Source organism: Brassica napus, chromosome A2, assembly GCF_020379485.1.
Source record: "Brassica napus cultivar Da-Ae chromosome A2, Da-Ae, whole genome shotgun sequence".
NCBI lineage: Eukaryota > Viridiplantae > Streptophyta > Magnoliopsida > Brassicales > Brassicaceae > Brassica > Brassica napus.
In genome coordinates, this window is record NC_063435.1 from 9,064,373 (window position 1) to 9,091,416 (window position 27,044).

The window sequence follows — 27,044 nt, forward strand, 5'->3', positions numbered from 1 at the left end:
ATATATTAATATATACCAATTTATTTTTTAAGGATTCTAAGAATCATCCTATTGGTGAAACGTGGTTAAGAAAACATGTTGTAATGTTCCAAGATTAATATAAAGAGATGTGAGATATATATATATATATATATATATATATATATTATTTATCATGAATTGCTTTTGAAATCGAAAGTTAGAAAGTATCTTCACATAGTCACTTAATAAATAACAGCAAAACTATGCAGAGGCAAATTTAATTTTTTTTTATTAAATTGATAAATATTATAACTAGTGTAAAATTTACAAATTATTGATTACAGAATATATATATTATTCAAAAAATAGTATGGGAGCATGTACGCTTTCTCTCGTTACTAGCTTCCCCCCTGAAACTATGTGTTGGCTTTTTTTTTGGGATCAAATCAATGTGTTTGGCTATTCAGTTTATATTATCTCCTTTAAAAAAAAGAATCTGTTGGGTTAGTGGTTTGGCCTTTAAAATTAGAACAATTATGCTTCTGATTCGATATCCGTTGGAATATATACTTTACGTCATGACATGAAGTAGTCCCAGATCTAGGGAGATATTAGAATTTGGCTCCAGTTCTTCCCAGTTAACCAAAAAAAAGGTAAGTACTGAACTTCTGATTATGAAAACTGTTGGCTAGCTAGGAAGTTTAACATTTTATACTTATGCCATGTTAGTAGCTATCCTAAAACAACGTTGTGTAAATAACCAATACATAGTTATTAATTGTGTTTATAATCTATTCACGAGTTTGATCTGGCGCTAGAGATATGACTATCAAACTTGTTATAATTTCATGGACCAAATGCTACATTTTGGATTAAAAAGCTTGTAATATGAATGTGAGATAAGATTATAAAAATAAGAAAAACTGAAAGTCTTCGAGTTGACTAATTTTCTAAGATCCGATCCCAAGGCAAACTATCTTGTTCTGGATTTTTTTCGTACGAATTTATTAATTGCAAATCTCAATTTCACGTTACAAAAAAACAATAGATTTAATTATTTAGCAGAGGGACATACATAATACTATAATCCGAAATTCTCGCCATGAAATTATGGACCAACACGTACAAAATTTAAAAAGAAACCATCACAAGCCCGTCTTATCGTATATCTCATACATGTTAATATACTATTTCCAGTTCAAACCAGCATCAACTGTATATCAACACACAATAGATCGGTGACTTTGGTTTATGCTACACTGCACATGTCTGCTAGATAGGTCAGTTTGGAGCATATAGACAAATAAAATATCGGCATATGTTTTCAAAATTTTTATGGGGTACATATAAACATAAAATCCATAGTGTTAAAAAGTTTATTTTATTACTTTTTTTATATAAATTGTCTGTAGCCCAAAAACTTCAGGATTGGTTTTTTTTTATAAAGTAATGAGATCTAGAAACAATGGATAAAAGAGTAGGGTTAGAACATTTTATCCGTTAAATTTGTTTTGATTCATTATTCGTTTCGATTCGATCTGAAAAATCTGAATATCCGTAAGTTAAAAATAAATATTAAAAATCAATATCCACTAAAAACAAATCAAATAACAAACACTAAAAATTTTGAAGTGGAATATCCGCTCAGCTTTGTTTTTATAGAAATACAAGTATATATACATTTAAATAAAGAGTTGTAAAAGTATAATTTATAATTATTATTTTAACATTTAATAATTTCATGTATAAAATTACTTATAAAAGTATTAAATTAAGAAATAAATATAAAATCTTTATAAAATTATAATGTTTTAAAATTTTATGTTTTATAAAATTTTATGGAACACAAAGTTTCACTAAATTTTACTTTTTACTTTATATTATGTAAAATATATTTTTGACAACAGACTTGTATATTGTTTTAAAGATTTACTTGTATTGAGTAAATTGAACGAGATGTTCGTAAATATCGGTAAATATCCGTAAATATTCGCAATATCTGTAAATTATTCGGATATCTTTATTTTTCCAAAGCAAAACAAATTCAAAAATTAGATGTTCCTAAAATAAGAAGCAAATCACAGATATTTGAAAATTATGGTACTATCCATTATACTAACTAAGTTTTCTGAGAAGTTGCACGAAGATGTAATTAATATCCTCACTGCCCTCGCATGAGGGCTGCACGCCAATACAATTCCATAGCACCAAACAAAATTTGACTTCAAGAATATATCCTCACCACCCTAGCACGTATGAAGTTGAAAGTTTCAAGAATCCTTCGAGAGGAAAATTCAAGATAATAGACTCGTTATTTAATAATCCAATTCATTATTATACTCTTGTACGTTTTGAACTATGCATCTATCTTATTAAAACTCAAGTACAAAATTGGAGTGTTTGGAGACTTGAATAGGACTTTTAAAAATTTGGAGTGTTTGGAAACATGGATTGCAGTCTTTTAAAAAAAATATTTTTGTTTGAAAACAAGGATAGTAGTATTAAGAAAAAAAGTAATGGGCTTATGTTTTTTAAAAAAATTGAAAGTTATCTAGGCCACTTTTAAAATATACCAAAATGGGTCAATCTAATTCCCTAAAAAAAAATTTTCTAAACTAACCATAAAACAAAATTTAAACTTTATATACATATTTCAAATCAAAATAATAATTCAAATTTGATTTATATCAAAAATTGATTCAAAAATATACATATATTCAAAAATGGATTTTTACTAAACTATTTTTCAATAACCATTATAAAAAAATATTGTCAATATATATAAGAAAAATATAATACAAAGCCCAATTTGAAATACCAACTCAAATTATGGTTTTCATATTTCATATTAAGTCTTAAAAATATAATATATGTAATTATTTATATGATGGTATGTATAAAATACTATTAATTATATGATTACTTATATGATGGTACATATAAAATACGATTAATTATATGATGATAAAATACGATATATAATAATGACTAGGGATGGGCTTTTGGATACCCATACGGGTTTAGTTCTGATCGGTTTGTATTTTGGGTTTTCGGGGTCAAAGATTTCAGCCTTATTAGAATGTTTCTAAATTTTGGTTTGAGTTCGATTTGGATCTTTGCGGGTTTGGTTTGGGTTTGGATAACTAATTTAAATTATTTTTAAAGTCTTAAATCATTATATATTTTAAATTTCTCAAAATGTATAAATAAAATAATATATTACGTATAAATTTGAATAACATATGTCATAATACTTAAGCTTAACATATCAATTGGCTTGATTTAAAATTTTGGATACGAAATCAATAATTATTTTAAGTATTTTTGGTGATTTGAGTATACTTTAACTATTTCAGATATTTACTTTTGACTATCTATATATATTTTCAAGTATTTAAACCAATTTAAAAGTATCATTTTTGATGTTTTATATACGTTAAATCTAAAAATAATTAATATATATAAGTATATAAATCTATTTTTAGATAAATTCGGATACCCAAATACTTCGGTTCGGATCAGATTCGGTTCTCTAAATAACAAAATTTTGAATAATTAGAATATTTAATCAATTTATGGTTGGGTTTGGTACTATATCTTTGGATCGGTATCGGTTATGTTCCTCGGATTCATTTTTCCAAATCCTAATAATTACATGAAAAACAAATATCAACATATTTTTCAAAATATATACCCGCGCGCCTGCGCGGGTCAAAATCTAGTTTAGTTTAAAACACATCATTAACAAGTTGAAAAGATATACATACATCGATGGTCTTCTGTATTTCACATGGTAGCATACACGTGACGGGAAATTTCCTGGACCCTAATGCCCAAATATTGATATTATAACAAACTAACTTATAAAGAAACTCCATCGAATGTATCCATGATTCCATTGGTAACTCCGGTTTAATTACTTTTAAAGGCCAAACAATTGCTTTATTAGTTAAAAAGGATTAGTTTTGTCTTAACGATAAACTGATTATTTAAAAGAAAGTCAAAGCTAGCTTTAGATGCGTACGAGAGTGAATAATACAAATAGTAAACGAAGTTCTGATCAGACAATGGAATTTGACTTTAGCACTTCAAACTTTTAGAACAAATACAGAGGTCTGAATTTCATCTCTATTAATGGGCATGGATCTTTCTCTCAAGCTCGAGAAAGAGAAAGATGAAGAAAGATCAACACACATCTGTGAGAGGAAAGAATTAGAAGAAAAAGAAGATGCTAGTGAAGATAAAGATGAAAAAATGGTGAAAGAAGACGAAATTGAAGATTCTTGTTTAAGTTCAAGAACCCGACAAGAAGAAAAAGAACGTGAGGAGGTACTTATGATACGTCTAAATATACATCAGAACATTTTGTGTGATAATATGTTAACATCCATGGATGGAGATCAGCTCTTGCAAATGCAGATCGAAATGGAACATGTGAAAGAAGAGAATACGAGGTTGAGGAAGCTTGTAGAGCAAACCCTTCAAGATTATCGCCAGCTCGAGATGAAATTCCCGGTAATCGATCAAACCAACAACATGGTGAGAGAATCTTGTCTTTTCATGCACGTTAATTTCACGAGTAGTCTGATAGTTAACACTTACATAACTTGATGTCTTTTTTAAAAAAACTTAGTATCTTGAAACGTTCCTTGGAGCACAAGCCAAAGATCGGAAAAGAGGAGTGGAAAGATATGATTCCCTGAATTTGGTAGAGGGAGAATTAGGGCTTTCTCTTTCTTTGCAGAAAAAGCAGAAACAAGACGAGAACAAAGAACTTGAGTCTAATAACACGCAAAGATACAATAGTAGCAACAAAGCCCAGGGACAAGATATGAACACGCAACGTGTCATAATGTCTTCTCCGGGTAATAGAAAGACCAGGGTATCTGTGAGAGCCAGATGTGACACTCCAACGGTGAGTATCATTATATATCTGATCTATGACTCAATTTGGAGAAATGTAACATAAAACTATATAAATTTTTATGTATATGTGTAGATGAATGATGGATGCCAATGGAGAAAGTACGGTCAAAAAACCGCGAAAGGGAATCCATGTCCAAGAGCTTATTACCGATGCACCGTGGCTCCAGGATGCCCCGTTAGGAAACAGGTAAGCTCTCTCTGCGAGAAGTTCAAATATGTACTACATAATCAAAATTTATGATTTTATTTACAAAAATAACAGAAATTTTAATATTTTATTTACTAGATTTGAAAATGCATGTGATGCCACTAGTATAAAACTATAAATCACTAAACTACATGTCATGACTCTATTTTATGTCTATATATATATATATATATATATAGTTTTTGTCGTTATATGCAATCTGTGTACATAATATAGTTATTAAAGAGTTGTAAGCATTTGTGAAGGTGCAAAGGTGTTTAGAAGACATGTCGATATTGATAACAACATACGAAGGGACACATAACCATCCACTTCCTGTCGGAGCAACAGCCATGGCTTCCACTGCCTCCGCTTCTCCATTCTTGCTACTGGATTCTAGCGACAACCTCTCTCATCCTTCCTATTTGCAACAAAATGGCAGCAACAAACAATCAGTAAGAAGCTTGATCAACTTTGATGATTCATCATTTAGAGGAGGTGACCATGTTTCTTCTTCCCAAAACCGACTAAACTGGATGATGTAGATTCTTAACATCTATCATCACTTTCTTTTGGTCCCATTAATATAAGTGAAGTCACCGTCATGTATTCTTGTATTTTCTTGGGTCTTATTTTTTAAACAATTATGTCTCGTATATACAAAACTGCGGTTGAAGATTGTTTAGTTTGATGTTCATCTTTTTATAAAAAAAAGTAAGGTTATATAAAGTTAAATAACATTGTTACAAAAAATACAACACGCCAAAGGATGAAAAGATTACAGATACGAATCTCAAGTCTCAACACGCTCGTATATCTCCGATAGAATCATTTTATACACATCGCTTAGAATCCTCCAAGAACATATAACTAAAGTTGATCAATCTCTAGACCTTGTCAAGAGGGTTTGGAGCCAGGACGGAGACAACTCTTCCTTTCTTTATATAAAGATCTTTGGTGTTACGAAAGAATCACATTTCTACAAACTTGGCAAACTTGTGATGAGAAAAATATATAGCAAGCTGAAGACATTATGGATTCTCTTTTTACCTTCAGCTTGCTATATATTTTTCTCATCACAAGTTTGGGATAGAATGTTGGTTCGAAACCGAAAAATATATAGCAAACTGAAGACATTACTGTAGAACCTAAATTCTACACAAAGTATTTAATAGTGATCGGGGTTGATCTAGGAAAGATAAATGATGTGGGCAACGATATTTTTAGAACACAACGATGTTAAATAATTTTCAGTAGGTTAAAATAGACTTTATTGATAACTGGGATCGAATCCAATGAGTTGAACTAGATCGAATGATACACAAAAGTTCGATCAAGAAGGAATCTAGAAGTGGGAAGACAATAAGATTGATATGAATGTAAGGCTCTCTCTAGGGTTTTCAACGTGTCCTCTTCTTTGTTTTTTCTCCTTTCTTTATAGCAAGTCGACTCCGAGATTTCCGTGCCATCTCCGCGATCATTGCGACCTCTGTGACTCCTTCTTCGAGCTTGATTCTTGTTGTGGGCCTCGGCATGTCTTGGTCCATGTCTCTGATCGGGACCCATTTTGGTCTTGACCAAAATTGGGTCTAACAATTATGGATTTTTCTTTTACTTTCAGCTTGTTATACATTGACAACAACTTAAGGGCATAAGTGTCTTTACCTTTTCGTCCTTCGGCAACGCTATGAACGAGCGTTTCGTTTCGTACTCATCATCTCCAAACAGAGAAGCTAAGACAAAGTGGCTTTTGCGTCTGTTCCCGACCGGCTCCCTCGTCTCAATTGCACCAACAACGATCAATCCTATCAAGGCCCGCCTCAAGAAACCCTTCTCAAGGCCATTTCTTCCTAGTTACCGTTTCAGAGTGATTTTGTTGGATCTGCGATGAAGCCGCAACAAATTTGTAATTTCGTTTGACAACCTCGAGTACTATTTTATTAATGCTAAATTGGATGTATCGGACTTCCAACTTAAAATCAATTGGTAATTAGTGGATTGACACTAACTCTTTATATATTACAAGTATCTAGTGAAATAGAGTCTTCTGATTTTGACTTTTGAGTCAACTCTAACCGGAATATTAAACCAGACCGTATTAAACCGGTAAAAAGGGCCTTGGTAGTCGTCGTCGTCATCTACAGTTCTCAATTTCGGTAGACATTGTTTTCTCCGTCCGAAAGCCTGCCTTTTTCTACGTATATGCAAGTGGCGAACTTGTGGCGTTTCGTTTCTTTAAGGCCTTCTTGGCGTCTATCTTTCTCCGTCGCTGCCACAGGTTCGAACCATTCTATTCCAAACTCCTTTTCGGTTTGAAATTGGATTGTAAGTATAGTTAACACTTTTTCGTTTTTTTTTTTTGTTTTGAATAAAGCAATGGATGGTGATCTAGATTCGTGTAGCTTGGTTTTGTGTGGGAAGTCCTGTGTTGAGAATGATACAGCAAAGCGTTTGAAGAGCGAGAACGTGCTTAAGCTCCCAGATGATACTACTAAAGTTTCACTCTTTCTAGATTCCGAGATTAATAATTTGGTTAGAGATGATGATTCATTCAGTCCTTCACTCTTCATGAACTCGCTTTCAACTGCTCGCTTTGGTCGGTTTCTCATCTGGTCTCCCCGCTTGTCTTCCACTCACGATGTTGTTTCTTAGTAAGCATCATTTCAACATCTGTTTTCTTTCAAAAGGTTTTACCTTTTGCGTGTTTTAATCTGTATTTTCTTTCAGTAACTTTTCTGAGCTTCCGGTTGGTTCGGTTTGTGTCTCAGATATTCAGTTCAAGGGTAGAGGTAAGAGTTTGTTAAATTAGAATAATAATAATAATAAAAAAAAATGGAACCTGAAACCGTAAGTGTAAATTTCAGGCAGAACAAAGAATGTGTGGGAATCTCCAAAGGGTTGTCTTATGTATTCTTTTACGGTAGAAATGGAAGATGGTCGAATCGTTCCTTTGATTCAGTATGTTGTATCTCTTGCTGTAACTGAGGCTGTGAAAGATGTTTGTGACAACAAGGTTTCTATCTATCTCTTGCTTTCCTCCTCCCTTCTTTGCATCAGATTCAAAAAAGATCTCTGACTTTTTTTTGGCTAAATCAATTTTCAGGGTTTGCCGTATATAGACGTTAAAATAAAGTGGCCCAATGATCTTTACTTGAATGGCCTTAAAGTCGGAGGCATTTTGTGTACCTCTACCTACAGATCTAGAATATTTCACGTTAGTGTTGGTAATACGCATTAATTTACTCTTCTTTACAAGTTGCGTTGCCTTTGTTCCAAGAAAATTGCTAAACTGATCCTTTTTTTTTGCAGGTGTGGGATTGAATGTGGACAACAATCAACCGACCACATGCTTAAATGCTGTACTAAAAGATATATCTCCTGCATCAGTTCTACTTAAAAGAGAAGAAATTATTGCTGCCTTCTTTCATAAATTCGAAAAATTCTTTGATCTATTTATTGACCAAGGTAATGTTAAACCTCTTAAAGATTGCTTGAAGATTCATCAGTCAGTTTTTGACTAATCTTATTATCAAGTCTTAAGCCCCATTCTATGTCATTGCACTTCATTTTACAGGTTTTAAATCTCTCGAGGAGCTTTACTACAGGACATGGCTTCACAGGTAATCTGTCTTTTCCTTTTGCTTGTCAATGAAATGTCTGTGTTATCTGAATTTTAGAACTGATTTTTAGTTCTGGTGTATTCCATTTGTCACTTTCTGAACTAATTGGGTAAACCTTCGTCCATTAGCATGTTTACTTGGCGTAGAAAAACACCATAAAATTATTTCAATATTCAATGTCGTAGTTTCCCTGCAATAATCTAAAAGCTCTTAAAGTAAGAACAAGACATATTACTGACCAATAATTGATGTTTTTGTTTTGTTGATACATAAACACACATAGTTTTATTCACTTGTGGCTGTATCCAAATTTCTGAATACGTTGCCATGTATTCTCACATGTGCAGCGGCCAAAGAGTGATCGTTGAAGATAAAATCGAGGACCAAGTTGTTCAAAACGTTGTGACTATCCAGGTAAAGAGGAGTCTTATGGATTTGTTATATAAAAATTCTAGTCATTGTGCTTTAATTCTCCTTACATCTCTACTAGGGTTTGACATCTTCGGGATATCTGCTGGCTATTGGAGATGATTATCAAATGTATGAGCTTCACCCTGATGGCAATAGGTAAGTTGAATCAATTAAATGGATAATAACATTATGATATTACATGTTAAAGCTAATATGTAATGTTGTGTGTTCAACTACAGCTTTGACTTTTTCAAAGGTCTAGTCCGAAGAAAAATATGATCCTTTTTCTTCCGGGAAGGAGATGTTATTAGCATCATGGACATAACTAGTACTAGTCTCGGTTTTCGACCAACGGAGAAAGTGTTTATTTATATATATAGATTACTGTGGTGTTGTCCCTTATTTCCTTGTATCCAAAATTCCAGATTATGTATCTGTTATTCACTATGAAAATGTTTTTCTAAAAATAAGTATTGGACCAAGTAGTAATTTCCTCTAAAAATAAGTATTGGACAGATTTGTGAAACTTGAACGGACAAACTTTTGGGGTCAACCGAACAAATAAGCTGACTTTTATCAACGATGTAATGTCAACTACAACTGAATTAGGTTACATATTGATATAGTAGATTCATGTTAATTATCATTTCCCTCTAATCCATATTTCTAACTTCTAAGAATCACACGTTTAGAGGGGACCAACCAGAATAAATATAAAAAAGTGGGTTTAGGTATATTTTGGACAACAGCTAAGAAATCGTTTCAATGGGAAAAGTTATTCTGAACGTCCTTATATATAGTTTTTAAGAATTTTCTACTTAGCACCCACGTGTATTCTGCTTCCTCAATGCTCTGTAGTGGCTGGGTCAGTCTCTTTTGAGAACAGATGATCATGAACACTATATGTGGTCGTGAGCCTTGTGTATTCGTAAGTATATTTGATTATTTTATATAAAGATTACTCGAAGTAACTAACACAAAGGGACTAGACACACTATAGGTGGTTGTGAGCATCGTGTGCTCGTAAGTATATTGATTAATTTATGCGAAATTATTCGAAGTGGATTCTGATGCCATTAAAGATCTGACCAAATCCTTTTGGTGTTTTTTCACCAACCTGTTTTCAGAATAGGACATAAGTAGATGGAATGTCAAAACATGATTAGGTAGTTTTGGGACTAAAGAACATAATTATTGTGCATTTGCTTATATATACGGCTCATTATATGCATCATCACACACAAACAAAGAAAGTCACACACAAGTGCTCCCACTTGTTTTCTTCCATGGCTGGTTCAGTTTCGGGTGATACAGAAGCGCAATGCGCTGGAGGTCCAAGCAGCAAGCCCGGTGGCTGGATAACTTTTCCATTCATGATGGGTTTGTCTGTTTGTTTTTTGTTGTTGTTGTTGTTGTTGTCTATGTTCCTTTGAAGGCGAGACTTATACATATTGATGTCTGTTCTACGTGGTGCAGCTACATTGTTAGGTATGTCCATAACATCTTTCGGATGGGTACTGAACTTGATTGTCTTCTTGATCGAGGAATTCAACATCAAGAGCATCGCTGCTGCTCAGATTTCGAACATTGTCAATGGATGCCTCAGCATGTTGCCTCTTGTAGCTGCCATTTTAGCTGATTCTTTCTTTGGAAACATCCTCGTCATCTCTGCCTCAACTTTCATCTCGCTGACGGTAAGTCCAAAAACTCATGACTCATTCTCTTCAATGAATTTAATTTTCTTATACACAAAAAGATCTAACAGTTTTAAAACATTATAGGGGATTCTTCTCCTGACTCTGGTCGCATCTTTGGACTTCTTGAAACCTAGACCGTGTGAAACCGGATCAATCCTATGCCAGTCTCCATCGGAACTCCAGCTTGGGATCTTGTACACAGCCTTAGTTCTAGTAACCATTGGAGCAGGTGGGACACGGTTCACCTTAGCATCTGCGGGAGCAAACCAGTACGAGAAACCTAAGGATCAAGGAAGCTTCTTCAACTGGTACTTCCTCACACTATACGCTGGGGCTATTACCGGAGCGACGGCTATTGTACACACACAGGACAATGCTAGCTGGAAACTCGGGTTTGGCCTCTGCGCTGCTGCGAATTTCGTAAGTTTCGTTGTTTTCGTCTGCGGGAAAAGACTCTACAAGCATGAGAAGCCCATGGGGAGTCCTTTCAAAAGCCTCATCAGTGTTGTAGTCGCCGCTACAGTGAAAAGAAAGGCTGCGGTTTCGTCTAAAGAAGAAGACTATCACCAGGGACTCGCCAAGACTTCTCTTGCAATAATACCCTCCAAGAGCTATGGGTTCTTGAACCGTGCAGCCTTGAAAACCGAAGACGGCGGCTCGGTTAATAACATCTGGAGGGTGTGCTCTGTTCAGGAAGTGGAAGATTTCAAAGCCATTCTCCGGCTTCTTCCTCTGTGGGTAGCCATAATCTTTGTTAGTACTCCAATGGTGATGCAAACTAGCTTAATGGTACTCCAAGCTCTAGTCACGGACCGTGCGCTTGGTCCTCACTTCGAAGTCCCGGCCGGGTCCCTCCAAGTCATTATAATGACCTCTGCATCCACCTTTATAATAATCAACAACTGGCTTGTCTACCCCATGTATCAGAAGCTAACCGGTAAGCGGCTAACTCCACTTCAAAAGGTCGGGATAGGCCAGGTTCTCACCATCCTAAGCATGGCAGTCTCTGCGGTTGTGGAAGCGAAGAGGCTGAAAACAGTTGAAAACGGGCATCCCATGTCAGTGTTATGGCTGTTTCCTCCTCTCGTTATAGTGGGGATAGGCGAGGCCTTCCAGTTTCCGGGTAACATTGAATTGTTCTATGGAGAATTCCCGGAGTCTCTGAGGAACACCGCGACTTCACTGACCTCGCTGGTGATTGGAATCTCTTTCTATCTGAGCACAGCTCTTATCAGTCTGCTCCAGAGGACTACCAAGTGGTTACCAAATGACATTAACAAGGGAAGAGTTGACAATGTGTACTGGGTTTTGGTCGTGGCAGGAGTCTTGAATTTCGGATATTTTCTCGTCTGCTCTTGGTTCTACAAATACAGAAATCTCGAAGGTGATAATGAACAAGATCCTAAAGATGTTTCAACCTAAGACAGACAACATGTTTGCTTCAGTTTTCTCTAATTTGTAACATGCTCTTGTTAACTTATATATCTGCGTTTGCAATTTTTACCATCTCAAGTGTGTTTTTATTTTAATGGAACTGATGTCTTAACTTTGTTGCACTTTCCTCTACTTTGTTGCATGCTCCTCCTTTTTCTCAAGTTTAGTATCTATGAATGTAACAGAGTAATTTACTGATGTTTTTGTATATATTTTTTGCCTAAAATGTATAAAAGTTTTTAGTTACAAGCACTAGTAAAAAAAACTCGGTGATTGGGTTTGAAATACGCATAAGGGATGATTAAGTTTGGTGAATTGTTGAATGGGTCAGTGTTGTGCTTACAGTTCCCAGTTCAGACATATTCTTGCGTTATAAGTGAAAACGGTTTGAAAAATGCTTTTGTTTACACCATTGCTATTGCTAGTAGCTCTTTGATTTTCTATTAACTTGTTTAGTGTCGTAATGCTTTTAGGTTTAGTTCTAATAAAGCAGTCGTTTTAAATAAACTACTGTGCTTAGTTCAAATTATTGGCAAACAACATACATCAGTTGCATTTAAAATATATCCCCCTACACGCTCCTCATAAGCCTTTAGCCTTCAAAATATATCTTCAAAACCTGTTGCATTTAATTCTGAGACTTGCTCAAAGGACACTATGATCTGGATGTACTTGTATCTCGGAAGTCTCATCGAGAATTTCCTCACCATCTTGGACACTTCTATGTTTTCTCCCAACAAGGCTTCCTTGGATGATAATCCCAATATCTTTCTCGCAAAGTCATCGTCGGTATCATTATCATCCATCTTCAACCTGTCAAACTCCGTCATCAACGTCTCAAGTATCACCTCCCTTACACGATTAGCTTCAAGGTTTCATGACTTGATGGAATTCCAAATGTCTTTTGATGCGGTTTGTTTTCCTACCTGGAAAATCAAAATTTCGGGAACGAATTGAGAAAAAAGCAGTTGCAACATTGTTCTTCTTTTGAATCTGAGCCGGGTTTGATTGTATCCTACACTTCATGAACACGCATAAAAACCTTCATCCTCATCGACCAAACCGTATAGTTTGCCTATGACAACATAATACATTAGATGGATGCGGATCCAAAGTCTTTTGTATGAGGCGCAGATCTAGTCATGTCCGTCATTTTGCTTACATGATCTATTTTCTATTTTGCCAAGATCGATGCTTAAACTAGGCTCTAATATCAACTCAAATCTCTAGAAACACAAAAAATTATAAGAACAATTTTTTTATTGCTTTAGAAACTTGGCAAAACTGAAACTCTTAATGTTTCTCTTAGATCTTATGAAATAATTCTCATGAGACTTATATATATAGTGAAACACAATTTTATTTTGCATGTAAAATATGGAAATACAAACATAATCAAAATAGTAAATCCATTTTCTATTTTAAATTTCTTCTTTTTGTGTATTTAACTTGTTAAACACTTATTAATAAATTAACTTATTTCACAAGTCTTAGAATTATCTAACAACTCTAATCTTGAACGTCTAATAGAAAATAAAATTGCACTGAAAAAGTAACTTACGTGCATATGAATGCAAATTATATGCATTAGACACTGACTCGATCTTATAACGTGGGTGGCAAAACACATTATTAGGCCCTCACTAACAGTACTTGGACGTGTGTATATTATAGAAGACCATGTTTTCGTATCACTAGTAAATTTTCTTTATAGCCACGAAATAGCTACGATTTTTTGTAGCAACTTTTGAAAAAATCACAAAGAAAAACATAGAAACTCGTGTGAAAATCGTGGTAAAACTAGCCATAATTTTGCCACGAAATAAAATGTGGTTAAAAATAGCTATAATTTTGTCACGCATAATTCGAAACAAATTTCGTGGCTATTCTTAGCTATAAATATTTCATGACTAAAACGTAGCTATTTTAGCCACGAAACTCGTAACTTTTGTTACGGTTTTTGATAGGTCCTTTTTGCTATGATCTTATAACCACATATTTTGTTTCATGGCATTTAGTAGCAAATCTTAAATATAGCCACGAAAGCTTCTTCCTCTAGTTACCATTGTAGCTGAACCAGCTTTGAACCTATTTCTATCTATTGATGAGATTTGGATGATCTAACTTTGGGTACTTGTGTTAAGTAATTGAGTCATAACCACGAAAAAACGTGGTTGTATCCTTTTTCTTACTAGTGTATGCACATATAATATTAATTCTCAACTTTTATTAAATTTGGACTTTGAAATATGATACTTTGCGAAAGCTTTTTGGCTTAGTGGTCAAAAGATTTAAAAGATATTACATTAAGTTTGGGTTTTGATTCTCAAAAGATATAATTTCTCGGTTGTTCGTTATGCTCGTGTATTGCAAAGAGTATGTCTATCAAAGATAGATATGTAAAACCGTCAAGTAGAGATATACGTCGTGAAAAATTGATGTATGTTAAATTATTAATCAAGCATATGATAGTTAATCATCATTTGTGATAGTAACAAAGAACATTTTTGATAGATGTAATTGATGATTAAGCGAGTACTAAAAATGATAGTTTTACTTTTACCAGAACACTATTAGCCAAGAACCAGGCCTGCATATATATCTGATACACTTGCTTTCTCACTTAATTAATTACACTAGATCTTGATCCGCGCTTCAAAAGCGCGGGTTTTTTTACAATAAAAAGTTTAATAATGTTAATGATTTTTGTATGTTATTATGTTACAATATTGAATTATATCAAAACATAGAATTTTATAAACTTATATGATTTATGAATTAATTTTTTTAAAAATTTTGTATGTATATTGTTATGTAACTCTTTTTAGGTCCAAACATTTTGTTTGGTTCGAATAAAAATCGATCCGAATCGGTTCAGATCCAAGTCAGTGTCGGTTTAGGTTTGGATTCTACAGAGATCTGAACCGGTACCCTCAGTATCTAAAATGTATTGTATATATTAAATATATTTTTCTGTTTCAAATATGTCTTCGGTGTCACGATTATTCTTTTGTGTTTCAGATTCGGTTTTTGGTTAATGTTTCAGATTTCAAATAAAATGTTAGATTTTAGAAACATATTTTGTGTATAGGCATAAAATTTTGAATATAATAAAAAAATTTTAAAGTATTGTCATGTTTCTATACATTATGTTTTACATAAAAGTTTTACATTCTGTATATAAAAAAATTTGGTTCATATAATATGTTAATAAACGTTATAAATCAGCATTTATGTGGAGCGGATAAATAATCATCATAGCTGACAATATAAAATATATCTAAACATTATCTTTCTTGTATTTGAAAATAAATGCTATTATAATTATTTTCTGTTAATAAGCACAAAATCTGGTGGCAGAATCTTTTAGTTTGGCACAAATATTAAACATATTATGTGGAGTTGATTAATTAAGGTTATATAAATATTCTAATGAAAGTAGGGGTGTTCAATCCGGATATCGGTTCGGTTTCGGTTCGGTTTTTTTTGGTTTTCGGTATTTCGGTTAGTAAAATATAATTACCATTCTAAATCCATATTTACTTCGGTTCGGTTCGGTTTATATACCGTCGGTTTTCGGTTTATTCGGTTTTATACCAAAAAACATAATTATTTTGTTTGAGATCGTATTATATGAATTTTAGAGTCATATTGTCAACACAATCATTTATTAAAAATATATTACATGTTCAAATAAATGAACAAAAAAGTAAAAATGCTTCTACCATCAAATAAAATAATCAAATCTATAACTAAAATCAAAGCTTGAAAGTTTGAAAATAAAAATATGAACAAAACAGAAACATGAAAGAAAAGTTTTTTCACTCTTTCATATTTAGTATTCATTAAAGTCATGCTTTTTCAATTGAAAATTTTCCATTAATTATTGTCCATCAAATTTATAATCTTCATATTAATTTAGTGAAGACTGAAATAAAGCAAAAAGATCAAAAAAAGACTTAGAAAATAAGATGTCTGAATTGCGATGTATTGTTATTTAGTTATATTTCAAGTGTTTTACAAATTAAAGTTTTTTATTACTATAAAATTATAATAATAGTTATTAACACAAATTTAACTTATGTAACAAATAGATTTTCATGTATTATTATAAAATAGATACATATTTTCATGTTTCTACTTTTAATCGGTTTTGTTCGGTTTATTCGGTTTAATCGGTTATATACCAAACCATATCCAAATCCTACGGTTTTTATAAAATTATATCCATTCGGTTTATATGGTATATACCAAAACTAAACCATATTGTCTATTTCGGTTCGGTTCGGTTCGGTACGGTTCGGTTTTACCATATTGAACAGCCCTAAATGAAAGGGTCCAACAATCTTTTATAAATAAATTTTTAAAAACTGCTTCTCTTTTAATAGTATAGATTACTATGCACGGACCCAAAGTAGAAAAAGAGAAACCTCACACAAAAATAAGGAAATTATGGCAATGGAAAACGTCTCAAGAAGGTCTAAAGTGACTTATAATTAAATATATATTTAAAAAAAAATCCAAATTGCTGCTACCACAAAATTAGTTCGTTGTGATCATCTATCAACTAAAAGCTCGTGGCCTCAGCCTCTTGGAGTTCCTACAATCCTATATTATTCTCTACCATTTGTTTCTTCCACACCCAAATGACCTCAACATATTCTCAGTTTTTTTTTAATTATTTTATATTACTATGTTTACCCGAAAGTTCTAAAGTTATGGCCGCTAATCTTTATTTTAATTTTGTCTCAAAAAAATATAAATCTATTTTAATTTGAAGAATAATTTGTATAACATAATTTTTTTTTGACATCGAAAAGGCTCTCTATTAATCAAATTTGAGGTGGTCTGGATAACCAGACCGAAATAGAACAACCAACAAAATAAAGATCTTTATGGAAAGATCTTGCCGTCCTTCCGACTTTGTGGTCGTGGAACATGGCTAATCTTAAATTCTGAAAAACATATCTACAAAGTCTCTATCCTCTCCAGTTCTGTTGCAAAACTAAGCCAAGCTTGTGGTTCCTTAATCATAGCGATCAGATCCTTGCAGTCTGTTCCGAAGCTCTGACATGTTGAGTATTGTAGCATGCTCTCCATCGCCCACCTTAATGCTTCTATTTCAGTGTGCAGAGGAGACTCTCGTCGTATATAATTTTGTGTCCCCATAAGTTGAGCATTCTCCAAACTGTCTATCCAAGCCCATCCACTCCCACTGAATTGTGATGTAGATGTTCATGATCCATCTATCATATAAATATTACTCAAGCTTATGACTTGAAATTGGTCACTACTATACTCATGTACAGTCGATGGAATCATTTCATTCGCATTGAATCATGCTTGACACTCACTCTCTGCATAGCAAACTAGCTCCTATGATCTCTGTATATGCCCCTAAAATTTTTATCGTTCCTAACCTTTCAAATATACCAGATTATCCAGGAGTATGAATCCATATCTAAGGCTGGCTCGGCAATGATGTTCTTCCTCCAGAAAAGGTAATCCATATTAGCATAGATACTCGAAATAGGAAAAATATCTGAACTCGTTGGAGTTGAAGATATGGCCCATACTTGTAGAGTAGACGAACACTCAAATATTGCATGAGTAACAGATTCTTCTGGTTCTCCACATCTTGGACAGTAGTTATCGCATCTCATATTACGTCTTATTAAGTTTTTTGTTACTGCCACGTGACATGTTATCAATTGCCATATAAGATGAAAAAAATTTGTGGAGCTTTTATCTTCCAAGCAAAAGCTTGGATCTTGATTATACTAGGTTCTAATATCTCCTTCTCCTCTTCACGTCGCAATAAATTACGAGTTACCCAATATCCTGATTTAACCATGTACAGACTATTATTCGTGTAATTTCAACATAAAGTGTCATGTTTATGAGTAAAGTTTATGGCTAAACTTCTTATGAGAAGTGTCTTCAGAGACTACGTAATTCTCTAACAATCCAACATCCCATTCTTTCGTTTCCTGATTGATAAAGTCGCTAACTCTCATATTCGAATAAGAGACTGGGGCTAAAGGGCTAGCTGGTCTAGTCGGTTTTGTATAACATAGTTAATGACACATCTACAAATCACTGAATCATAACTGTCATCGATCTCTATCTTCATGTAAACGTACGATTCTTAGCTAATTAACTTTCTGAAACTGCTCAGATTCGTATGGTTATATATTTCAAATTTGCAAAGAGAAATACAAGTCTTGGAGCTAGATGTAAAGTTTATTCCACTAAAGAAGTCCCCAAAGTAACCAAGTGGTGTTTGGTGAAGATTCGCCCTGTGGATCAATGTTACATATCGAATTTCACCATCCATGAATATCACTGAAGATTTTCTTTGATTATTAAAAATGATTTAGATGACAAGAATATTCGATTTTCTACATGACACTACTAAAATTTGGTTTATGATCTACAAGAAAAAAAAGAATAAGAAAAATCTCAAGAGTGTAAAACTGTCAGAGAACAAAAAAATATAACTCATCTGTAACTCTAAAGTAACGGTGTATACTGATGGTATAGCACAAAATTGACGTACGTTATTAGAATTGTGTTCGTGAATAGAAATAAAGATGAGATTCCTTAAAGCTGGATACAAAATCGACGGCCAAGGTAAAAGCATATTTTCAGAAGTTCATCTATCTTTCATACTAATACATGCACTCTCAACAATTTCTGGTAACACTTCATATGGACTACAAGCTTTTTGTACACTTTTTTTGGCGTACGTACGTTATGGAGAACCACAAAGCTGAAAGCATGCGCCGCACGTGTCAATAGCATCTAAACACGTTGCTGGATTCGTTACGCATTTCGCTTTGTATATAAAGGTAGACTATTTTGCTACGAATTAGTAATTATTTAGCAAAATCACCCACTTACACGTCTGCTCTCAGCATAAGGTGGAGTAAAACTGTTCATACGTGTGGAGGTCTACTATTTTTTTCAAGAAATTGAAAAATATTTCCACATTTATGTTTCTCTAAGCGAAAATATAATTTTATTTAAATCTAACTAACTTTTGGAGTCTGCGTTCATTATATAAATTTGCAAGAGTCAAAGAAAAAAAAAAGAGTAGTTCGACAACACGATGGCCACAAAACTATTAATTTGGTTAATATATTATTTTCATATTATAAACTATTCTAAAAAAATTAACAGTAATTTTTCAACTACCTTTTTCATAGCTTTAATTTGAGCTGCAGATCCTAATCTCGAGACAGAAACCCCTACATTAATAATAGGTCTAATTTCAGCATTAAAAAGATCAGCGGATAATAATATTTATCCATCTGTAATGGAAACTACATTATTAGAAATATAAGCTGAAACATCTCCTGACTGGATCTCGACGACTGGTAAGGTAGTCATATTTCCTTCATCTAATTCATAGCTTAATTTAACATCTCTTTCTAAAAAACGTGAATGAGCTCAAAGATCATTCATGTACCACAGACGTATAATTCAAAGGTAGACAGTATCAGTACAAAAAAAATCATCGTTTATCGTTTATATGAATACAGAGTTACCGGTATAGTTTACAAAATTTACATGAATCTGCTTATGTTAGTGACAAAAAAAACTATTCAAAACACTTAAAATAAACAGTAAATAAAATTTATAATAATATAAACACGAAAATACAGACTTACCTAGTTTTCTAATCTCTGTATTTCTCCATCCATAGTTCTAAGAGCATTTATAATTTATTGATATTTTTCCTTTATAATAGTAAAAAAATATTTCAGTCATCTTTTTTCGGTAAAATAGATATTGCTTTGGTATTTATTAAAAAACCATACTGTATTGTAAAATCATATTTTCCAATTTTAAAATAATCATTTAACTTTTCTAATTAAAATAAATATTTTTATAGAAATAAATTTTTTAATGTATAATAGAAATACATTTTTTACATAATTATCCTTTAAGTTTAAAATATGTACAATTATAACTAATATAAATAATTTTGGAAGACAGTTTTTTTTATCAAAAGATGATTCTTTATATAAGAATCAAATACAAAGAAGTTTTTCTAAGTCAGATTTAGAAAAAAATCAAAGATACAAGAAGTTATTTCTGGAGTTGAAATGTATTAATTGATCATTTATAAAATATAATAATATTGACGGTTAAATAAATCTACTTTTCTTTTGATGAATAAATAAGATTTAATTTGTTTTATTGTTATTTGTATAATGTACATTTATGTAATAAATGTTTATTTTTAAATAATATTATAATAATGTGAAAAATCTTGCAAAATTTAAAATGAATAGAGTTAATTTTCAACTATCATAATTAAACAACTTTAATCCTAAAATCAAAATAAAGATGTTAAACAACTTTTAGAATAAGAAATAGAAAAATACATTAGAGAAGAGAAATTTTCACTATTCGAAACTTTTGGTTTTCTAAATCCACTGCCGTTCGTGATCAGAGAAGATATTTCAATAATGTTTGGCTAACTGATAGTGTCTTTTGGACTACATTATTCTTTAGAAGAACTTTAAGTTAGACTCTATTATATGGTGGGATATGATAAATCCATATTAATATTCCGGAAACATATTTTACCTGAAATCAGCATCTACTCATATCACAACTCATTTATGGTACTAAAATTTAGTGGACCATAGCGACAATAAATATTGGGGAAGAAAAGAAAGAAAGAAAGAAATATCTGGGTGTAATAAATATAACTGACGGGCTCAGGAGTGTCTATCTGACTTGGCTACGTGTTCTCTCTATTCTTCCCTTCTCACTCTCTCACTTGTTGGGTGGGAAAGTAGAAGAAACAAAGCAAAAAATGGTTAGGAAAATATGTGAAATGTGGAGAGAAATGAAGGCTATAACGGCAATGGTGGTGGTTCAAATAGCAACAGCAGTGTTGAATATTTTATTCAAGCTTGCGGTGGTAGATGGTATGGAGCCAAGAGTTCTCGTGGCTTATCGTCTCTTCTTCGCTACACTTTTCATGATTCCCCTTTCTCTTATCTTTCAAAGGTTGTATTTCTCATTCTGCTTTGATATCAATTACTTTGACCAATTATTCTCATTGTTTAACTCCATGTGATCGGCTAGGGAGAAGAGGCCAGAGTTTACATGGAATCTTCTCTTACTAGCACTTCTCTCGGGGCTACTGGGGTACGTCAGTTTTACACACACACAAAAGTTTTCGAAGCTCTACATGTGCTCAAAACTGCAACAATTTCCGTTTTTGTTTTTGTTTCCTCAAGTCCCAACCATTTTTTCTTCAAAATAAATGATCAAACATATAAGGTCTGACTGTTATATAACTGATATAATCATATGCTCAATTATATGTATATGCAATCAACTATTTAAAAAAAAAAACTAGCCATTAGCTAGGTAGGATAATAGGGAAGACTACTTATTTAAGCAATCGTCTACATATAGTAAAAACCATTTTTTTTTTAAACACATAGTAAAAACCATATATTATCAATATTACCAACCGGTGGATTTACATTTGAATTCAACATGCACGTACCAGGACGTAAAAACTCTAGACGATTACGTTTCAACGTAATCAGTATGATCAACCAATTAAATCAATATCACCAACCAGTGGTTTTGCATTAAAAACCAATATATATATACCAAGAACATTGAAGGGCAATTAAATTTATGGTGACGTAAGTACTTGTTCCTAACATAGTTATATAGATTAGTATGTAAAAATAACTATATTAGATCTAATCAAGAGCGTGTGGTCCAATTGTTTCTTCGAGTGGATTGAAAATTCATCATATGAATTAAGTCTAGGGATCGAGTTCTCTCATCAATTCAATTCGATGTGGTTCCTTCTTGACCACTATAGATGTCTTAAATGACAAGAATACTTAACTTTTTACATGTCTTAGAGATTGTTCCAAGTTTTTTTTGGACTCCATATATATATATATATATATTAGACTTATCATAGTTTTTTGATGATTGAACAGTGCGGTGTTACCGAGTATCTTCACCATTACGGGCCTGGCTCTAACGTCAGCAACATTCGCTTCTGCTGCTGCCGTTCTAACTCCCTTGATCACTTTCGTATTGGCTGCATTTCTTAGGCAAGTGTACATAATTAATAACAGTTTTAATCCATTTATGCATGTTTATATTCTCAAAGCAAAAACAAAATAGTCTGTTGATATATGGATCGTTATTCAATTTTTGCTGGTGTTAAAGGATGGAGAGTGTAAGGTTTGGAACAAGAGAAGGGAAGGCTAAAGTTTTTGGGACACTCTTTGGTGTTGGTGGAGCTCTTATCTTTATATTCTACAGAGGAAAAGATATTCATATGTGGTCAACGCACGTTGACCTAATGAACAAATCACATGACTTCTCACGTGATGCCTCCCACCATATTTCTATCCTCGGGGCTCTTTTTGTTTTTGGTGGCAACTTTTCCTATGCATTTTGGCTACTATTGCAGGCAAGTTTTTTCGTTTCTCTTCTCCGTATCGCTAAGCATGTGGTGTAATATTAAGTATATATATATATAGTTTGGAATATATTAAAATGCATAATACTTTTTGATAGTACTAGGCAATATTGAGGTGACGTGGCTTATTATCATCTAAATTTAGATATGCACATTATAAATGATATTAAATGTCCGAACTTATGATAACTTTTTTTGGTTTACAGGTAAAAGTAGGCAAACAATTTGGAGGGGCTTACTGGAACGCGACGCTAATGAACCTGACGGGAAGCGTTGTGGCTGTTATTATTGCTCTTTGCTGGAATTGCGATTTGAAGGAATGGAAATTAGGATGGAATATCAGGCTCTTTACGATTGCGTATGCGGTAAATATAAATATCGAATATATATGTCTTGTTCAGTCAAACTAATTGAAGGTCGTATGCAAACTATTCCTTTCATCTAACATAGCATCATTAAATTTTCTAAAGAAGACGGCCATGTTAGTAGAAGTAACACATTCGTACGAGTCAATGAAAGAAGATTTTAAGTTCGCCTTAAAGCTTATCTTTCATGTGGTCTTTTGCAGTCAATTGTGATGTCCGGAATGGTGATAGCAGTCAACGCATGGTGCGTCGAATCTAGAGGACCCTTATTTGTATCGGTATTTAGCCCTGTAGCACTTGTCGTCGTAGCTCTTGTTGGATCATTTATTCTAAACGAAACACTTCACGTGGGGAGGTACAAAAACTCATGTAAATTTTATATTGCTTTGTGGAGATGGATTTGTTATGTGTGTATGTATATAACTGTTTATCTTTACATGTCGACATTACAGCATAATTGGTACAGTGATTATTGTGGGAGGATTATACCTTGTGCTATGGGGTAAAAACAAAGAAATGAAGAGTATCACTCCGACCTCGGATTATATTGAAACAAATAAGACTACTAGCAAAGACATCTCCCTCAAGAATCTCCCAACATTAAGTACAAATGTCCCTTGAATACGAATACAAACCAACAATTGCTTTTTATATATGTTCTATGCTTCTAGCTAGCTATTATGGAGTATTAATTTCTCTATGTATGTTATATGTGATGAAGATTTCTTGAATGTTGTAAGTTATGATATGGGAGTACATCAAAACTATCTCGGATTATAGTTTTGAGACTAATATAAAATTCTAAAATACTTATTGTTTTTAATTATTTTGAGCTCTGCGGCATGTGTATTTAGAAGACAAGATACCTCATTTGTATATAAACCATATTTAAGCAATGTTTTTAAAACCAGCCACTAACTGAGCGAAACTTTTTTCGGATCATGGGCTGATATGGTTTGATTGGGTTCAACCAAATTCAGTTGAGTTCAATCATAAATAAAATAGAAAAAAATCTGAATGTTTTCTTAGTTATTTTTTGATAAATTTTAATTTTAATTATTTTAAATTTCAATATAAATAATTATAAAATAAATTTAAGTACAAACCAAATGAAAATTATATATAATAAATATTTTGACTTATAATATTAATCACTGTGAGTTATAAAAATTCAGATATTGAATATAATTAAAAAGATAACTTGTAACAGTTATACTGATTTAAAAGACAAATACCTTTAAGAAAACTGATTTTAATGGTAAAATACAAACAACCCCGATTTTTATCCACCCAATCCATATATGTTTTCGGTTCACGGTTTAACCATGTCCAGCCATTGGTTCGGTCCAGATTTAAAACACTGGGTTTGAATAAAACCATTAAAATGCATAGTTGTGTTCAATTTTAATTTAAGGGCATCCTCAAGCCAAATATTCCAAATTTTCTAAAAATATTAAATTAAGATATTTTAATATTATGATGAAATTGAGATACCTATTTATTATAAGTCTAACATTTTAATGATCATATATTCATTTTTAGTTTAATATATTTTAAATTCGTAGGAGGTACTTGCAATTTGCAATGAGGATATGTATATTTGGATTAAGTTGAACAGTTGAACTGGGCCGATAATGAGCCGTTCCAATAACTCCCTCTTTGCTAAACCTTAACCCTTTACATAATTGATTCTCCAAGCATCTTTTTTAATGTTTGATTCCTACAAGACAAATCACCAAAGATTCTCGAGTTAACATAAGCAGATGCCACACGATACCATTCTTCCTCTCGACAGAAAAAGAATAACTCACTCCTCGAGGCTTCTTCTTACCTCGTTTTTAAAACTTGTACACGTATGTAAGTATAAATGAATATGTTTAAACTCTAATCCTGAAAAGACTAAATTTCACGTTAAAACATGACATCTGAGTATCGTCCAAGAATTATTGTGAACGGAACAAGAAGAACAAGAACATTCCATTACTTCTATTGCCGTCATTGCAGCCGCACCATTAGGCTCCAAAACTATGGTCTATATGGTCCTTTATGTCCTCTCTGTTCTAGAGAGATCAATCTCCACGATGAGCTTGACATTATGAGGCTAAACCGGCCTTATTGGGATACCGATACCGATTGGATCACTCTCCATCTTGTCAACTCAACGAGAAGCAACCGGTTAAATCATGAACTAGTTAATACCGATGATGAATTCGCTGATGTCTTGCCTAACGAACGTGTCGGTCCACCACCGGCCTCTCCATCCGCCATTGAGGCTGTAAATACGGTGACGGTCTCGGAAGAAAATTTGGCAAAAGAGATGGTTTGTGCGATATGCAAGGAGGAGTTTGAAGTTGGAGAGGAAGGAAAAGAGTTGAAATGTTTGCATTTGTACCATCCAAGCTGCATTGTGTCTTGGTTGAATATTCATAATACTTGTCCCATTTGTCGCTTTGAGGTTAACTTAGGCGTTTCCCATTGTCACGTTGATGGAGAAGGGTCTCACAACCTCGGCAATGGTCGATCAAATCGCATTCGAACTAGGGTTTGTTCTTTGCGGCCTCTCCGAATGATGTTTGATTGGGTACATAATCTCCTCGGTAAGATACCTCCTCCTGATCTAATTTTCATGGCTATCGTATTATGCTTTAATGTTTTTAATTATAAAGTTTAACACGTAATTGAAGAAATATTGCAGATGTAAGAATAACAAACACTTGAAAAACATCAAAGATATTGCGAACAAGAAAATAAAATCAAGAGGTAACGAGGATTAAAGGCGAAAAGAGGCGTTTATAGTCTTTTCGTGAAACAAAACTCTGACTATATTTTATGTAAATATCATCAAATAATTATCTTTGATTCCTTTGGAAGTTGTACGTAACTCCTGTAAATAAAATTAAGAATTATGGTGAAAATGTTTTAGTTGGTAGATCATACGATGAAATAGATTAGCCATGGATATATTTATCCGGAACCTAATAACCGACCAAACCGAAAACAAGGTTTTGTTTGGATTTAGATCCTTTCAGTCACCTTTGTGGAGCATGTATCTGTAGAATCAAAAACACGAAACTAAACCGGAATTAAATCAAGAACCGAATGGATACCCAAATTTCCATAATATACTTTGTATACTTATAAATATTAACTATATTTAGTTTTAAGATATCAAGTAATTTAAGATTTTATTTATAAGCCGAAATACCAAAAACTAAAATTACCAGAATATTTTTATCTGAAATATTTAAAATTATCATAATTAGCCAAATTTTTATCAAAAAAAAACTGAAAATCTGATATTTTTTTCTGAAATCCAAAATTTAGCTTTTTAAATTAACCGAAAAAAGTAACCCAATGGGATTTACAATCACCTCAGATATCATCAGATTCCCAACTTTGGATAGGGAGATAGACTCTTGTATTTCCAGGGGTCTAACTTTCAACGCTACCCACAATGAAAGATCCTCAGGTCCCTATCATAACAACAACCAAGATCGCAACAAACCACTTCCTCTTCCAGCTAACTAAACTCCTATCCGTTCGATGGTGCAGTAGTTTTTCAGATTTGTGGGAAAACATGACATCCTACCTTACGATTTTGGTACAGGTTCAATAACAGTTACCGATATGAAGAACTTCCTTCTTCTTTTACAGTAAATAGATATATAGAATTCACTGAATTCTCTGATGCTAGTTGTCAGTTGTCACGAATGGTTCACAGACAATGGTGTCTATGCTCATATTACGAACAATCATCAAACTCTTCAACAGTCCCATCCATATAAAGATCCGACATGGTAACGATGGCTGATGGTAATTTCTTACATATTACTCATACTGAATCAACAAGCATCACATCATCATCAGGTAATTTACCACATACTGATGGTTTGGTTTGTCCATCAATGGCTAAGTCATTGTTATCTGTGTATAATCTTTTCATACTGAATCAACAAGTATCAC

The 27,044-nt window shown here is 33.0% G+C and overlaps 5 protein-coding genes across 8 annotated transcripts; all 5 read left to right on the forward strand.

Annotated features, from left to right (window-relative positions):
* Positions 1–3,605: 3,605 nt before the first annotated feature.
* Positions 3,606–7,173, forward strand: LOC125585754 (probable WRKY transcription factor 9). Of its 2 annotated transcripts, XM_048755406.1 has the most exons (5): positions 3,611–4,290; positions 4,366–4,500; positions 4,595–4,876; positions 4,961–5,074; positions 5,341–7,173. In XM_048755406.1, the coding sequence occupies exons 1-5, from the start codon at positions 4,096–4,098 to the stop codon at positions 5,617–5,619; spliced, it is 1,005 nt and encodes a 334-aa protein (XP_048611363.1). In that variant the 5' UTR covers positions 3,611–4,095; the 3' UTR covers positions 5,620–7,173. The 2 variants fall into 2 exon arrangements, with proteins under 2 accessions (XP_048611361.1, XP_048611363.1); XM_048755404.1 differs by having other exon boundaries at positions 3,606–4,500.
* Positions 7,174–7,193: 20 nt separating this feature from the next.
* On the forward strand, positions 7,194–9,587 carry LOC106392404 (biotin--protein ligase 2). The gene is made up of 10 exons (XM_013833228.3): positions 7,194–7,352; positions 7,449–7,725; positions 7,802–7,863; positions 7,939–8,087; positions 8,178–8,298; positions 8,384–8,539; positions 8,649–8,694; positions 9,042–9,108; positions 9,185–9,261; positions 9,345–9,587. The coding sequence occupies exons 1-10, from the start codon at positions 7,277–7,279 to the stop codon at positions 9,382–9,384; spliced, it is 1,071 nt and encodes a 356-aa protein (XP_013688682.2). The 5' UTR covers positions 7,194–7,276; the 3' UTR covers positions 9,385–9,587.
* Positions 9,588–10,316: 729 nt separating this feature from the next.
* LOC106392416 (protein NRT1/ PTR FAMILY 2.3) lies at positions 10,317–12,378 on the forward strand. Its single transcript, XM_013833235.3, has 3 exons — positions 10,317–10,485; positions 10,582–10,799; positions 10,887–12,378. Exons 1-3 carry the CDS (start codon positions 10,332–10,334, stop codon positions 12,222–12,224), a joined length of 1,710 nt encoding a protein of 569 aa, XP_013688689.2. The 5' UTR covers positions 10,317–10,331; the 3' UTR covers positions 12,225–12,378.
* An 8,581-nt stretch (positions 12,379–20,959) lies between these two features.
* LOC106419750 (WAT1-related protein At1g68170) lies at positions 20,960–23,890 on the forward strand. Of its 2 annotated transcripts, XM_013860582.3 has the most exons (7): positions 20,962–21,263; positions 21,342–21,404; positions 22,226–22,342; positions 22,461–22,707; positions 22,923–23,081; positions 23,285–23,436; positions 23,534–23,890. In XM_013860582.3, the coding sequence occupies exons 1-7, from the start codon at positions 21,067–21,069 to the stop codon at positions 23,700–23,702; spliced, it is 1,104 nt and encodes a 367-aa protein (XP_013716036.2). In that variant the 5' UTR covers positions 20,962–21,066; the 3' UTR covers positions 23,703–23,890. The 2 variants fall into 2 exon arrangements, with proteins under 2 accessions (XP_013716042.2, XP_013716036.2); XM_013860588.3 differs by lacking the exon at positions 21,342–21,404 and having other exon boundaries at positions 20,960–21,263.
* Positions 23,891–24,966: 1,076 nt separating this feature from the next.
* Positions 24,967–26,060, forward strand: LOC106419766 (RING-H2 finger protein ATL54). 2 transcript variants are annotated; one of them, XM_048755427.1, is made up of 2 exons: positions 24,967–25,678; positions 25,766–26,060. In XM_048755427.1, the coding sequence occupies exons 1-2, from the start codon at positions 25,000–25,002 to the stop codon at positions 25,780–25,782; spliced, it is 696 nt and encodes a 231-aa protein (XP_048611384.1). In that variant the 5' UTR covers positions 24,967–24,999; the 3' UTR covers positions 25,783–26,060. The 2 variants fall into 2 exon arrangements, with proteins under 2 accessions (XP_048611384.1, XP_013716053.2); XM_013860599.3 differs by having other exon boundaries at positions 25,777–26,060.
* The last annotated feature ends 984 nt before the right edge of the window (positions 26,061–27,044 follow it).

Bases quoted from the DNA above. Each gene is read 5' to 3' on its own strand.
- LOC106419750 (XM_013860582.3), top strand. From the start codon at position 21,067: ATGGTTAGGAAAATATGTGAAATGTGGAGAGAAATGAAGGCTATAACG. The intron at 22,708-22,922 runs GCAAGTTTTTTC...TTTGGTTTACAG, and splicing joins CATTTTGGCTACTATTGCAG to GTAAAAGTAGGCAAACAATT. The intron at 23,082-23,284 runs GTAAATATAAAT...GGTCTTTTGCAG, and splicing joins TCTTTACGATTGCGTATGCG to TCAATTGTGATGTCCGGAAT.
- LOC106392404 (XM_013833228.3), top strand. From the start codon at position 7,277: ATGCAAGTGGCGAACTTGTGGCGTTTCGTTTCTTTAAGGCCTTCTTGG. The intron at 7,353-7,448 runs GTTCGAACCATT...TTTTGAATAAAG, and splicing joins TTTCTCCGTCGCTGCCACAG to CAATGGATGGTGATCTAGAT. The intron at 8,299-8,383 runs GTAATACGCATT...TTTTTTTTGCAG, and splicing joins AATATTTCACGTTAGTGTTG to GTGTGGGATTGAATGTGGAC.
- LOC125585754 (XM_048755404.1), top strand. From the start codon at position 4,096: ATGGGCATGGATCTTTCTCTCAAGCTCGAGAAAGAGAAAGATGAAGAA. The intron at 4,877-4,960 runs GTGAGTATCATT...GTATATGTGTAG, and splicing joins CCAGATGTGACACTCCAACG to ATGAATGATGGATGCCAATG. The intron at 5,075-5,340 runs GTAAGCTCTCTC...GCATTTGTGAAG, and splicing joins GATGCCCCGTTAGGAAACAG to GTGCAAAGGTGTTTAGAAGA.
- LOC106392416 (XM_013833235.3), top strand. From the start codon at position 10,332: ATGCATCATCACACACAAACAAAGAAAGTCACACACAAGTGCTCCCAC. The intron at 10,486-10,581 runs GTTTGTCTGTTT...TACGTGGTGCAG, and splicing joins AACTTTTCCATTCATGATGG to CTACATTGTTAGGTATGTCC. The intron at 10,800-10,886 runs GTAAGTCCAAAA...AAAACATTATAG, and splicing joins CAACTTTCATCTCGCTGACG to GGGATTCTTCTCCTGACTCT.
- LOC106419766 (XM_013860599.3), top strand. From the start codon at position 25,000: ATGACATCTGAGTATCGTCCAAGAATTATTGTGAACGGAACAAGAAGA. The intron at 25,679-25,776 runs GTAAGATACCTC...GAAATATTGCAG, and splicing joins TTGGGTACATAATCTCCTCG to ATGTAAGAATAACAAACACT.